This window comes from Rhipicephalus microplus, chromosome 1, assembly GCF_043290135.1.
Source record: "Rhipicephalus microplus isolate Deutch F79 chromosome 1, USDA_Rmic, whole genome shotgun sequence".
NCBI classification, from domain to species: Eukaryota; Metazoa; Arthropoda; class Arachnida; order Ixodida; family Ixodidae; genus Rhipicephalus; species Rhipicephalus microplus.
This window is the reverse complement of record NC_134700.1, coordinates 287,542,608-287,557,196: the sequence shown is the minus strand read 5'-3', so window position 1 is coordinate 287,557,196 and position 14,589 is coordinate 287,542,608. Positions and strand designations below refer to the sequence as shown.

The 14,589-nt window shown below is 43.3% G+C and overlaps 1 protein-coding gene across 1 annotated transcript; it reads right to left on the bottom strand.

Moving 5' to 3' along the window:
• Window positions 1-977: 977 nt before the first annotated feature.
• Window positions 978-13,257, bottom strand: LOC119159377 (BTB/POZ domain-containing protein 2). Its single transcript, XM_075865093.1, has 6 exons — window positions 12,990-13,257; window positions 12,582-12,701; window positions 11,193-11,333; window positions 9,938-10,845; window positions 6,051-6,285; window positions 978-1,632 (listed from the first exon to the last, which is right to left on the bottom strand). Exons 2-6 carry the CDS (start codon window positions 12,657-12,659, stop codon window positions 1,474-1,476), a joined length of 1,521 nt encoding a protein of 506 aa, XP_075721208.1. The 5' UTR covers window positions 12,660-12,701; window positions 12,990-13,257; the 3' UTR covers window positions 978-1,473.
• Window positions 13,258-14,589: the final 1,332 nt, after the last annotated feature.

Sequence of the window (14,589 nt, the reverse complement as noted above, 5' to 3'; positions counted from 1 at the left end):
TCGCTCCCTTAGAGCGGTGATTACCGTGAAACGAAAACCTTTTCTCCTCAAAGCTGGCGATAATCAACAAAGTAAAACACTGAGATATTAAATCTAGATCGCCGCTGTATACAACATCAGCTTGTTCTTAAGTCCTACTGCATATGCTCTGTGTTACTGAAGAACAAGGCCAACATTAAAGCCAAGACGGACTAGTCTTCCAGACTTGACGAATATGCGCAGCTATGTCTAACACGCAGCTCTGTATAGCAATGTTGATGCACTGTTTGCACTGATACCATATTTTGTCACGCATTACTCGCCCCTGCACAAAGACCTCAACCCTTACTACAAACCGCAGAAAAATAAGAAATTATAAAGATTCCCATGTATTACTGTAATGTTGTCTTCCGTGCAATATCGTGAAGCAGCAATCTTGTACAGAAAAACTATGGTAAATTCACAAGTTTTCTATCAAAATATAAACTGTATCGAACTATTTCTCACACGAGTTTTATATATGCTGGTCTATACATGACTTCCCTTTATGATCTAGAGCAGAGTGCGCTATGTTGCCACTGAAAGCAAAATTGTGGCTCTGCATTCAGTGGCTTGCTAGAAAGACAATACATATTTTTTTTTTAACTCCACAGTCCTCATATAATAATAAACTAAAATTATTCTGGTTTAATGCCCCTTAGACAAATTATGGAATAAGTGCTCGCAATTAAGATAAATGACAAGGAAGTGTTTAAAATGAAAGTAAGAGCGCTTTGAGACCGTCTAGTTAAGGAATGAGCACAAATATTTTCTATTCGAAAAACATTTAAAGCAATGAAAAGCATTCAAAAGTGTCATTGTATTGCCACGTGTATAGCTGCGTCTAGCTGTGAGATAGCGATGACTACGAAGATCGCGGATTTGCTCGAGAGGCGCAGCACAGGCGAGTGAAAAAGACGACAACCTTAGCGGCCTTCTTTTGAGAGCGTCTCTACGAGTTCCACTGTCCCTGTTTTTTTTTTAATAAATAAAGCCTCTGTGTTTTATAACTCGCGACAATATCCAACTTAATACCACAACTCGCATTTCTTTCCGTTCTTGGAGGCCATGGTTCACCAATTCCTGCCCACGGGCTTTCTGTAATACAATACATGACAACACCATGCACTCGCCACTTATATACAACTTTTCAGAGGTGGAACAGCATTGCATTGTAAGGGCACTAATAACCGCTAACAGCTACTGCAGGAAAACTCTACTGCAGGAAAACCCAACATTTAAGCACACCCATGTAAGGTAACAAGGGTAATCAGTTCCAATTCAATATGCAGATCATTCCAACCATAACCGAAGTACATGCACATTTAACTTGGGTATCAGAGAGGCTTTCATGGAGTTTCCCATTTACAGTCCTCAGGAAAAGTTACACTACAGCACTGCTTTTCAGTCTGTCTTAAATGCACCAGCACAGTAGTGCCATTCCGGTTAGACGCACTATGTGAAGAAGATGATCTCTGGAATCTGGCCGTCTTCAACAGACGTGCCATTATTGTTTCCGGCGGCATAGGTGAACTGGAACGTAACCTTGCTCCCACGCGGGCAGTCGAGCGTTACCTTGCGTAAACCCTTTGTTCCATAGTGAGAGTCTGGTCCCTGTGGGGAGACAAAAGCTGTGCTGTAATTACCATAATTACCTTACATACAATGAAAACGTAATGCTGTTCTTCATACACAGCAGGGCTCCTTTAATGAACAGCTGTTGAGTATATCAATCGTTTAACCTAAAGTGTTGATGTCTCATTTCATCCCAGGAGCACTATGCGTTACAATGAGTGTTCCAGAAGTTTGTTTGACAGCTTCAGCCATTTGATAGTATGCTAAAGCTACATATCTACCTTCCCACTCCAGAGAAGCTGTCTTCTGAAGGGGGACATGAAGTATGAAGAACTCGCAAGGTTTTGCAACACCTTCTCATTTTTTACCGCTATAGTTAATGCGAGTCCTCTGGAGTCGCATTCTTGCAAATAAATCTTTGCTCCCACCATGCTCAATCATATGTGCCATTCTCTGAGCAAGAAATTTTCTTTCTTTCAGGAGGAGCTAGCACTTAGTTAGGGTTTCAAGGATAGAGCGATGGGCAACACTTGCACCACCACCATGCAAAACAAGCCCTCCAGAGCATGTAGGTGATTCAATTGAACCACTGCTAATGGAGACACAAATAATGAGAATTGACGGGCAATGATTCTGAGGAAAGTATAGGAGATGTTATTTGCAGTAAATATAAAATAAATGTGAAGAAAGCAAAGCGATCTATACTTGGTTATCAGTCAGGAGCAGTGCAGCTTTTCACCGTCAAAGTACCATTTTTTTAGCCAGTGGTGTCACAATGTAAACGTAACACCGCAGCTGGCTACTTTGTGCCTTAGGCAGCGCTTGGACCTAAACTTATATGAGTGCATCTGCACCATGAAGTAATTCCTCTGAAAGCCCTCATTTTGAGCAAAGAGAAAATTTTAGTTATAGTAACACAAAAGCGTTTTATGCCAGGGTTCATCAAGACCTCAGTGACATACTTCCGTCACGGAAATAACGAAAAAATACACACAATCAGAAGACAAAAAGAAAGTTTTGTCAACGGGAGTCGAACCCTCGACCTTTAGGTCGGCAATGACAGTTGTCGGGGCTATCTACTGTGCCGCAATCTCGTACTTAGTGGCTTTAAAAACACGTCTTTCATATCTCCCACTGCCCTATCACAGCACTCTTGGTAAAGTGTACTAATGCACCACGACCGTGACATCCACGATTAGTTCCTTCAGAAGCATGAACTGTCGGGTAATTGGTAATTCATCTTGACTGAGTGTGCGAAAAAAAAATTTGAAGTACAAAACGACACCAAACACAGCGCTGTGTCCAGGTATCTTCCTTTTGTACTTCGAATTTCTTTTTCACGCACTCAGTTAAGATAGTTCCTTCAATGCCTTGTTTCTGTGCATCTGTCCTATTCAGTGCATTTCAAATAGGGAAAGTGCAATTCGGTCAACGGCTTAGCACACCGCGAGGTGGCAACCTTACCCAAAGCATCGTCATGGCTCATAGCATTTATCCATACCGAAAATAGCTCTGCAACGCATGGAGGAACCCGCCTGCTTCATCTGGATGTAACTCCGCATTCCCACTTACACTTGCCCCATGAAAAATTGTGGCTGGCCATCAGAGAAGACACAATGGGTGCTGCATTTCCCTCTAATCGGGCAGTGGTGTTTAATAACTTCAACATGCCGTGAGTAGGCGACCTTAGGAGAAGTTTGATGTACAATTATTCACGCTCTTCTGGCTGTCATACCGCTTTTTTGGTTCCGCTCTCATCGTTTATAACTACCACAGGCATCCGTGACCACAAGGGCATGTCAAATTGTTAATCAGTCATTTATCATGAATGTTAGACATTGCAATCGACATGTATCTAAGCGTCCCTGTGGATGCACTTACGTTAAACAGTGCTTCAGCGGTTGAAAATCCAAAGACATTGTATAAGCTGTCTTGTATAAACAAACAGTAAACATTAAACTACTTCTGTAAGGAGACGTTTCAGTTTCGTGTTGCACCGATTCCTATGATAGAGAGATCAACCTTTTTTTTTTACTTCCCTGTTTGATAACAACACTTAAAAAAATTTATTGGTCAGATGAAGTTGAAGCTTTGTTGATGACAGTGCCAAGTCTTTCCTCAACCGCTTGATTTTGTTTTCGCACATACACGGCGATTGTAATCACTGAACACTGCACACATCACACAAACAATGCTTTTCATGGAATTCAATTCGGAATACGAATGAGCAGCACTTAAGTCGGCTAGCAAGAGTGCAACCTCACTGACGACGCAGAGGGGCTGTCACGAACAGTGGAGGTGGCCATTACGGTCAAGTCCGTAAGCACAAAAGTACACTCCTTTTGATTGCTCTAATGACCACAGATTGAAGGCAGTCAGCCGCGACGTCACGATGACACGGCGACGTCATTGACTAACAGCCGGGCAGCTCTCGACTTGTAACAGAGTATTAAAAATCACTTGTCACTTGCAAGGACAAAACCTGAATCCTTCATATACGTCCAATGTGTAATATGAAGGTTGCATGTTTCGTTCCTGCCAGCAGCAAGTTATCTTTTGGTCCACCTTACTTTCTTCACATTTATATAATAATTACTAAAATAACACCTCATATACTTTCCATGACATCATTTGTCAGTTCTCAATAACGTTGTGTCAAACAAAGAAGAAAAAAACGGGCCTTTAAAGATTCCCCTTCTTTCTTTCCTGCTAAAAGAGAAGGTCATCTGCAGTTAAGTGTTAGTCTCAGTGATCACGGCAGCAAAGAAATGTGAGAAATATGGCCATTTATTTAGAGGTTGGAAATTACTGATTTCCCCTCTCAATCTACTTGTTCTTCATTTTTTTTTTAAGTCTCACTATGATGGTGAGAAGCAGTATCCTCTCATTCAGTTTGTTTGACTTTTTCCAACCTAAGATTTGCAGCATGCTGAATCGTAGAAACTGAAAGCATATCATCAAGGTCACATGAATTTTGTGGTAAAATAAAAAGTGCGATTTCGAGTCATTAGGTTGAAAATTACATTAGACAACTAAAATAACTTCAATAAATATAGCACCTAGTGAAGGAAATATAAAGCCAGAACTATGATTAATCCTTTGATGCACCTAATACACGTCTGAGTACACAACTTGCCTTTTTTACACTCAAGGACAACTTCCTGTGGCAATGAAGGGAAAGCTACGGGGGTGGAGCTACAGCACATGTAGTTCTCTGCAAAGAAGTCCATCTCGACTCGCTTTTCAAATGCCGGCTGTGTCCAAATAATACCACTGCATGGAATTTGCTGCATCTGCTTACACAGCTATTTGTGAGTGTAATTTGACACAAGCTCCTTCGGCGAGTCGTCCGAAGAGCTGAAGGGTGACTAGCACGAAGACCCCATTTTGACTGTGAGTGCACATGAAACGTGAGACGTTTTCAGATGTGCAAAAACGTGAAATGACACTTCATGAAGCAAAGCAAACATTAATATTCCTTTGGTTCATGCAGCGTCTCTTTATAAACAGCATCTTGTAATAAATAAGATAATGTTGTTTTTATTATCTTCACGTGCAAAACACAGAATCATTTGTAGCACTGTATTGTTCAGCGGTGGCACACGCCCACTTTTGTTCCATAGCCTTCCCTTCATTGCCACAGAAAGTTGTCCCCGAGTGTAGTTGTCTTGACTAGTGGCTCAGAAAGAGCAATATGCATTGACGTTTGAGTTGTACCTCACATGTCATTTACCTTCATTTCTCAGTGTACTGCTGCATATCATCACTTTGTAGGAAGCACTACCAGTGTCGACGAGTCTTTAGACGTACCGCTTTCCATAAGCCACACTTAAAGTATAACTGCTTTTTTTGCAATATGAATATAAGCGAAAATGGCATTGCACTATATTTTTAGCTCGAGATTTCATTCTATTTTAAGAAAGCAACATGAATGCCTTCACGATAAACTAATATTTAATTAAAAGTTAGTTCAGATTAATTACTGTAAAACACAATGAGTGTAAAACACAAGTAACCATATTGCAACATTATTTATGCCGCATAGAATGTTGAGTGCCTTGAAATAATCTGGAAATTTGATGCATTTACAGACCGTTCTTCATAGGTCATGCCTGAAAGGGCTAAGAGGCATAGCAGAGCAGAGTACTCTGGACAAACGTTTACGACGTGGGGTTTCCCGATGTGCACACCATGCATGGTACACGAATTACATCGTGTTCTGCTCCCATCAAAATGTGGTTGGCGTGGCCAGGACTGAACTCGCAAGCTCTTGCTGAGCACTGCAACGCTATATCCACTTATAGCAAAAAAGAAGGCTGTGAATTGGATTGTTTGAAGTAAGTAAGTACGCCTAGATTAGTCGACGTTTTCGGCAGTAATACAGCTATGTCAGTTGAGCCAAACACATTCCCCAGTGCGAGACAAAAAAAAAAAAAGACGTGCGGATGTTTACTGACCTTGAGCGTGGCACAAGCTGTGTAGTTGACGTTGGGGGCCACTTCCACTGGGCTTTTGAAGAGAACACGAAATCTAGCTGGTGATCCGTCACTGTTAAAGCTCGTGTCGTGCGAGCCAAGCACTTGGCCGGAGCCTGTTTGAACAAGCTGAATGTTGACATCATAGTCTGAAGGACCATGAATAGAGCCGTATAACCCATAGCCCAGCACGAAAATCTTCCTATCCACAGCAAACCTGAAAGAAAGGAAGGAAAGCACAATGGCTCAAAGGTCAGCAAACTTTTCAAGCACTCGAAAAGCTGAAACAGTTCTCCAAGCAATGAATTAAATCTCAACTATGATTGTAAGGACATTATAATTCTTCTGGACTGTAAAGACTGAACATGTACAGGTATCTCCTGTTTGAGAGCATTTTCTGTGCTAGTTCACTGAACACAGCATTTTTATCCTCAATCCATCAGTGCACTGTATGCTGCCTGTATGGTTTTCTTCAATTAAATGCTTTGCAAAACCCAGTTTAGAGGATTCCACAGCCTTTGCTACCATCGAAACAGACATGCAAACAACACTCAGACTCTTAGAAGCACACATACCACAGCACTAGTTAATTAGCGATATACAGACAAATATGCCTCCCTTAATTGCAACAGTCAGTGTAGCTCACTTTAAAAAGAACTGTGGCATATTCAACGTCTTAATGGCTGTTATAACCTGCAAAGGCTCATAACATGCTAGCCTTTTCTTTTTATGGTAACCTTTTTGAGTGCAGCTCATAATAAAAATTTCACATTGATGACTACTGACTTGAGATTAGAGTGAAGCATTATCATAATATATAGAGCGTTCTTTTTTAGACAATACAGAATAAAAAGAAATTTAATGACAGTCACATTCTAGTTCTTTTCATATAAGTAATACTTCATGTTGGGGCAGGTATACTTCTAAATTATTGACCAAGGGTACCTGTTTCTATTCGAAAGTTGTGGTGCGTGCCACTTCATAGCTACCTATCTTTTTAAAAATCGTTATAGTAGAATGTAATCGAGACATTCATAATCAGACATTAAGGATCAAATACAAACTGGTTGCACCCAGCAAGCAGAAAGTGCAGCCTCTCTATTATGCAAAAACGAAACTGCATGTGACAAAACCTGAATTTTGATGTGCTAAAGCAGGTTATGGTCAGAAAAATTGGCAAGCATTTTGACATACACAAGTATATAGATTATTCTCAATGCCCATAGACTGTCACACCGCCAGGGGGAATTCGGGGGCATCCTCTCGAGGATGGTCAGTAGGCAGACACTCCCTAGTTGGGCTGTGCTAGCCTCAGTGTTAACATGCTAGCAAGGAACGAACACTAACCACTTTGCATGTTTCGAGCATCAGTGAATAAAACGAACCATCTGTGAGACGATAAATCTGATTCATTCTTGCGAGCCATGAAGTTTTCGTGAAATTAAATATGTGGCAATTCGCACTTTCGATTATAGCCTGCTGAGAACACATATATCGGCTTTCGTAGTGTATGAATTCCATAGCAGTCACTGTAGGCCGAAAGTTGCGCGGGCTCGCGATTTGGTCTTGAAAACATGGCCAACGCTGCGCTGCTTCTTTTTGCTCGTTTCTTGACAGTTAACAGCACATTGCAAGCAATTCGCTTGTGAACGGGTTTCAGAGAGAGATGTTCTCCGCACCCAGATAAACGTGGTGGGTGATGTGGTGTTGGTGTTGAAGTCGTTTGGTGGAGGGAATTCAATGTATTGCTTTCAGCAGTAATGTTGAAAGAAACCATCATGACAACGAGGATTTTTTACTGGACATAGAAGGTTGTCAACGCACCGAGAGCGATAGCGACAATGACCGATCAGCAGCTAATTCACAAGGAGCGAGTTGCACTTCACGTCCCTTCATGCGTTAATGCATTTTCACCCTCGTAAGTCCCTTTGATCGTCTTCAATGTATAATATACTTCAGGGAGCTCAAAATAAAAGCATAGTTTTTTTGTGCATTGCATGTGTCCCAATTACAGTGGTTATAACGGAACGCCGTATGCCACCAATATGCTCGAGCTCGACTAGCGAAGTGAGCTGGTTAGAGCGATGAAATGTGCGGTTAGACTACAGTCCACGCCTCTCTGCTGACTTCTCCTGCCGTTCACCAATATCCTCCAAACAGCGTTGTTGTTCAACAAATTTTTACAATTTCGACGTTGCGAGAAGGATACGTGCGTATTCTTTTCGATATCCTAGTTTCGATTGCGCTGATGAAACCTGCAGCATCCGAGTGCAGTGAATTGCGCGCGGTTAGTGTCTGAGCACAGCTGTGCCACAAGTGCTACTTAATGGGAAGTTAAATGCTTGTGTTCCGTTGAAGAAGCAACTCCATGTTACTGACAGTACAAGTAATGACAGCGTAAGATGTTGGTTAGCCATCGCCACGTTAAATATTCTGTCCCGTGCAGCCGCGATGGCGTGCTACTCGCTAGCAGTCTACAACTGCGCTAAATCTGTCAGGCAGGCTTAATACCAATTACCTCAGGCTGCCACTCAGTTCATACATCAATTTTAGTTCCTGCAGTTTTCTGTAGCATCACAGAATTACACAAGGCATCGTTGATGCACTATCAATCAACTGACACCACCACCTTTCGCACTGCAGTAAAAAATAAGGTAACAGTTAGAGGTAGCAGGTAGAGGTAGCATTTAGCAGTTCCTATCGTTTAGGAAAGTACTTTGGTCCGATATACATTTATCTGACGATCAAGAGTTCATTCGGTGAAAACGGCATGGGGCATATGTCTGTGCATCCTAACTATTCCTATGCGAGTTCACGGGTTGACCCTCCTCCCACAGCCATCTTCAATTGCATGGCGCGGCACCTACAGCCTGTGGGCGATGCACCCACGCTTTCTGTGCGATGTGTGGAACTTGTCTGCTTCTTTCTTGTAGACAATGAGCGAAAAATTATTTCACTTGTCTGCAAGGAGAAACACCGCAGTGGCTGCGCCTCAATTTATTCTTCACAAAGAAAGAAAAGGTCTATGTAATTTTCTAGCACACAGCTTGAAAGAAATAAAGCATTAAACATCACACACAATGTTAAGGTGATCCGCTGGCACGAGTGAGATGACTTGCCATTTTTCACGAAAAGATATGGCCACAATGCCCCTTCACTTAAATTTCATCACTGCCTTGCCACCAGTAGTTCCGGTCTGATGCAACAGAATAATTGCACTTTCTGCATGACAGGCACAATGAGTTTCAATTTCACCCTTAAATTTTGATGATGAGTAACTCAAATTTCATGCAACTGCGTGATTTCTGAAAAAAAGAGCATGACAATTTGGTGAGAACTACAACTTTTTAATATAAACAATTTCCTTCGAGTCAGTAATAAGAAAGTTAATTAATGAGTTCATGTTAATTATTCTCATCGATGTCATTTTAGCTGTGGCAAAGTATTTCCTATTTGACATTGAGCATATGCATGAACATGGCGGGAACATAACTGTCAAAGAATTTTTATTAAAAATCTGCACTGTCTGAAAGAAAAAAAAAAATGGGGGGGGGGGGGGGGGGGGCTTCATAAATTTCAACCACCTAGGTTTAAATTTCAGTAAATGGGCCTCCAGCAATTCGCCTCCATTGAAAATCAGTCGCCACAGCCGGGATTTGATCCCACGACCTTTGGGTCAACAGCCGAGTACCACAACCACCAGTACAGTGCTGCAGGTGCAGTAATGCTGACAGAGATATTAGGGCCATATTAAAAATAAGCTATTTTCCTAAATCCAACATGCACACTCATTAAAAAACAGTCAAAAATTTTTTTAAATGCTGACAACCCAATGCCTTTACACTCAGCTGAAAAAAAGTGAACCTCACCGGATACGATCGGATGTTCCAGAGTAGCCCCAACGGCTCTCAGTCTGCTGAAACCGAGCTACCACCTGTTCTTTGCCCAAAATACAGCAGCGAGGGCTATCTGGAAATGATACAGGTGGCTTTGGGTTCACCGTAAGGTGTAGGAAGAGTGATACCATCTCCTTGTCTGTGAGTAAGCCACTCTGCGCTGGTCCCAGCGCAAACTCCTCAATGCTCATGAGTGGAAAGCGCACAAGGAACAATGCTCGTCCGAGAGCAGCACGCTTGTTGTCAGCAGTGACAGGACGTCCCATGCGCACACACTCTGCCTCTGCCCAGCGCAGAGCAGCGGCAAACAGCTTCACCTCCCGTATACGGAGGGTGTCTCGCTCAAGCACAGCACACAGGGTGTCTCTGTCAATGTCCACAAAGCCTTCTGCCGCGAGGGCTTCTGCAGTGCTCTTGTCGATAGTGTCGAGACAGAGCGCAGCCAGCTGAGGCTCGTCAAATAGCCGTGCCTGTGCTAGAAGCAGAAAGGCGTTGTCACTGCTCAGCTGTCGCTGAAGGAAGTCGACGCAGGCTTTCTCGAGAGCAGGCACTGCATACTTCTTTGCCGTGTAGAGGGTGGTCATCACGGTCTCGGCACCAATCTGTACTTGGTCAGAGTACAGGAACTTGAGCAATGCCAAGAAAGCAGCGGGTTCAACGTCGGGAAGCTCCACCTCTTCCGCATTTGTCGCCAGAGCCCCATTAAACATTGCGTCAAACACAGCACTTCCCACGGACAACACAAACTTATGAGCGGGTAACCGTTGCTGCTGTGCACCTCGGCCAACCAGAAAGCGGACGTCGCTGAGGATTTCCTTGTTGAAGAGAAAAGACAGCCGTTCCTGCACAGTGCTTTTTGAAGCTTGCCAGTTGAACGGCACCTACATAGGCAAAGAGAAAATTAGATTGACAGTTATTGGAAGTGTGATCCTCCTCAACTACCTATTGCAAGATGTAATGTTCATAACATGTTGGGTACACATACCCAGCGTGGCCAACAATCTTAATACCAACTAAACAAAAGCAACTGTTAGCGTTACTAGTATTCCCTACTGCAGTACTCAACTTTCACAACATTCAGCCATTGATGGCAACCTGAGAAGTAGATGCAAAGAGTCAAGTTACTATGTGAATTCACATTAACATATGTAATGCACCATTATAGATTAAAAAGTGTTTCAATGTTAAGGTATGACTGTGCGACATCCGAGACGAACTTGGCACTTACTTGGCTACCATTCGATGCAATGGATGTCAGTGAATCATCCACACGTGCTCGCACACCATTTGTTGTGAGACACTGTGACGCATCACTGCCTCGACGGTTCATTGGTGGCGAGGCATTCGCAGGGCTTTGAAATGATTTTCCCTGTGAAAAAAGAAAATCATGAAACAATGAACGTCATCCTCAATTCTCATCATGAGCACTGAAATGCTTCAGAATGCATCCGACACGGTTAAATCTAGATAAAAAGGTCAGTCGTCTGGTGAGTAATAAAATAGGAAACACCAAGACGAGTTTGTCTGCAAAGTTCTAGAGCTTCCAAGGTGAGAGTGAGGTGGTTTCATACACAGTTCTCAAGAATTCAAACTTTTATGATTATTATCTATCTATTTGGGAGATTACGCTGAAACTGAAATTTTAACCTGCCCAACTGTCATCCCATTGATCAAACGGAAAGGTGAACCTAAGCAAGTACCTTCAAGGATGAGTTTGCTCTAAAGGAAAACATGCCAGAAAGCTGTACCTAAAGCTAGTTCCTTCATGGTGTCGGTGTCCCTGTAACCAAAGGAAGGCACCAGAAAGCAGTACCTTAGATAGTTTTTTCAAGGGTGTCTTTATAGTAAAAGACTTGTAACTAGGTGTACTGTGCAGGAGAAAACAAGGACAACAAGCAGATGGGGTCAAGCATAGACTATCAACTGATAGGCTATTCTTCATAAACCTTTTATACATGACTGAAATAGGAAGTGACAGGGAACTGGACCAAATGGCGGTTAAAACACTATAAAACGAGGACACGAACGAATAAACTTTCAGTTGACAGTCCGTGATTGTACCCGTCCGCTTGTCGTCCTCGTTTTCTTCGGTGCATTATGCCTAGCTCATGAACCGCCAACTGACTGGCCCAATCGTCCACTTTGAAAGAATGTGCTAGAAAGCTGAACCTAAAGCCAGTTTCTTTGTGGCAGACCTCCAAGTTGCTTTAACTGAACGAAATCGGCAGAAGACTAGATGAATTTAAGGCTAGTTCCTTCATGGTTGTCCTTGTCCCTGAAGGGATGTGCCGGAAAGCTGAAGCTAAAGCTATTTCCTTTACAGTGACCCAGCAACTGAACGAAAGCAACAGAATGTTGAACTTTAATTGTATAGTTATTTTACGGTGTTCTAGCCCTCCAAAAAAATCTTCACCTCTAAAACACACGGTTGAGCTGCTTAAACTTCAGTATGGAGGTCAAAACATCGACAGGCGCACATTGCTTGAACTTCCACCTAGTGTTCTTATATGTTTATAAGCAAAAGCGGCACCGCATTACCGAAACACGGAAGCCAAATGTGAAGCGTGACTTGGAAAAGAAAGGTTAGCTTCAAAACACAACTTCGAAACTGGCGTACCTGGACCGCTTGGGTAGCCGCTGCATCACTTTCATTGGACGTCAAGTTGCTGGGAGTGTCCTCTTCAGTACCAGCCATAACGCGAATGCCGTACGTGAGCTGAATTCGGCTTTTTGATTCCTATACACGGACAAAGTAGAAGAATCACGTCCCAGCTAAGTGATGCCAAAACCAGTGCGTGCGTAAAGTACCCATTCTATGCTTGCTTGGAAATAAAATAGGCGTACGTTAACTGCTAACGGGGAAAAAAAGTTCTATGCTTTACCAGTTGCAGAAATAGCGGCTCGCATTTACAGAGTGATGCGTAAGAAGGAAAAAAAAAAGCACTATAGCTACTTCCGAGGTTCAGCACAGTTTTAACGAGATCAGATGGTCACACATGCGTAACACAGGGCTGGGGATACTCACACACAATCTACAGTTTTCCAATGTTCAACGACAGTGGTGACAAACGCTGCCTCACGGCATTTGCGCGATGCGCGGCTAAACTGGTTCTCTACGAGACTTCATCTCTCCAGCTAAAGTTAAGGCGGGTGTCGGACGAAGTGACCGCGGACTCTCATGCAAACAGTAGATTACACAGCAAGAAGCGAAATTTCTGCGCGTACGACCAATACAAGCAGAACGAATCCTCGCTACGTTGTGGGAATCAGCTGTGCCTGGCCAGCCCGTAGATCACTGTGCCGTAGATTGACCAGCTTGGCTGTGCGCTTACACTGTGGTAGCAGTGGATGCGACTGATACGATTGCACAGTCTCTGTCAGTGGTAGCAGGTTTTGAATAAAAAAAATAAATATGCGCCGAATAATAAAAGCTATCCCTTATTATTAGATTGTGCACGTAACGCAAGTAAATTGCCTTAAAGATTGAAGTTATTCGTGCTAATCACGGAGGCTACAGACTGCTGCCGTGTTCACCTCAAGTGCCGTTAGGCGGCTATAAGTTGTCACGTGTTTCATTTTCGTGCGTTGTTTGGAGTTTTACACGCTTATTCTTATCACCGCCCCGTCTTGTTTATGTTCTCTGGCCCCGTGTAATTGTTTTAGTGCTACTGTACGAGCAGAGTTACAAATTGCATCACCGTTTCAACATTTAGTACACATAAATCATGTTAGGACGGTGACGACTCCGTGTGCTCTCGAACTGCGCGACGTTACGAATCTACATTACGCTGAAATTCTAGATTGACGCTCGTCTGCAGCCAACATGCTAGCGAACGTCCAGAAATTGCGCTTCTGCCGGAGTACTTTGATGAAACGTGCTTCTGTGTTTGCTCGCTTGACCCACAAAGAGGCCGAACCTGAGCCAGGAGTGAAAGCACCTCCCGAACATGCAAGCACTACTGACGAGAAAAACGACGCAAGTTCATCCGACCAGGATCCGTTTGCCCGTTTTCCAGATAACACCAACCCGCAGACCGGTGAAGTCGGTGGCCCCACCGGACCCGAGCCAACTCGGTATGGAGACTGGGAGCGAAAAGGAAGAGTGTCGGACTTTTAGCACACTGCACTGTGAAGCGAGAAACGTATAAAATTGCGAGGTACGCTGTAAAGTTGAAGCCACCGTGTCCGTGTCAATGTACTACTTTTAGTGGCGATTGGATTATCCTGATGGACCAGTCGGACCCAAATCCCAAGGTTATGAGGCACGCTACAGCTGGTTGCTCCAGATTTTGACCACTTCCCTCAGTTTTCGGGCCTGTCGCCCGCGTGCTGGACACCAGCCCATAGATGATCGGCTAAGAACAGGTTGCGGATGGGCGTCCTACGCAACAGGCCAAGGTGATTGGGGCTTGCATTACCGCACTCCCAAAGCACGTGTGTAAAAGTGGACTTCTCACTTGTGTGTCACCACCGGCGCGCTAAAGCGCGTACCGTAGGACTTCAAAGAATTGCTTCAATCACAGTTCTAGTCATAAATACGAACCACGACCTCTCTTGGTGCACAAGTTTCATTAAAAAAAAAAAGTGCTTACCTCAGGGCCATTCACCACGACTTAGGTGAGCAT

What these genes read in the sequence shown, in the direction of transcription:
- LOC119159377 (XM_075865093.1), bottom strand. Translation starts at nt 12,659, where the DNA reads ATGGCTGGTACTGAAGAGGACACTCCCAGCAACTTGACGTCCAATGAA. An exon ending in CGGCTACCCAAGCGGTCCAG is followed by an intron (nt 11,334 to 12,581) that starts GTACGCCAGTTT and finishes CTTTTTTCACAG; the next exon opens with GGAAAATCATTTCAAAGCCC. An exon ending in CAGCTTGTGCCACGCTCAAG is followed by an intron (nt 1,633 to 6,050) that starts GTCAGTAAACAT and finishes GTCTCCCCACAG; the next exon opens with GGACCAGACTCTCACTATGG.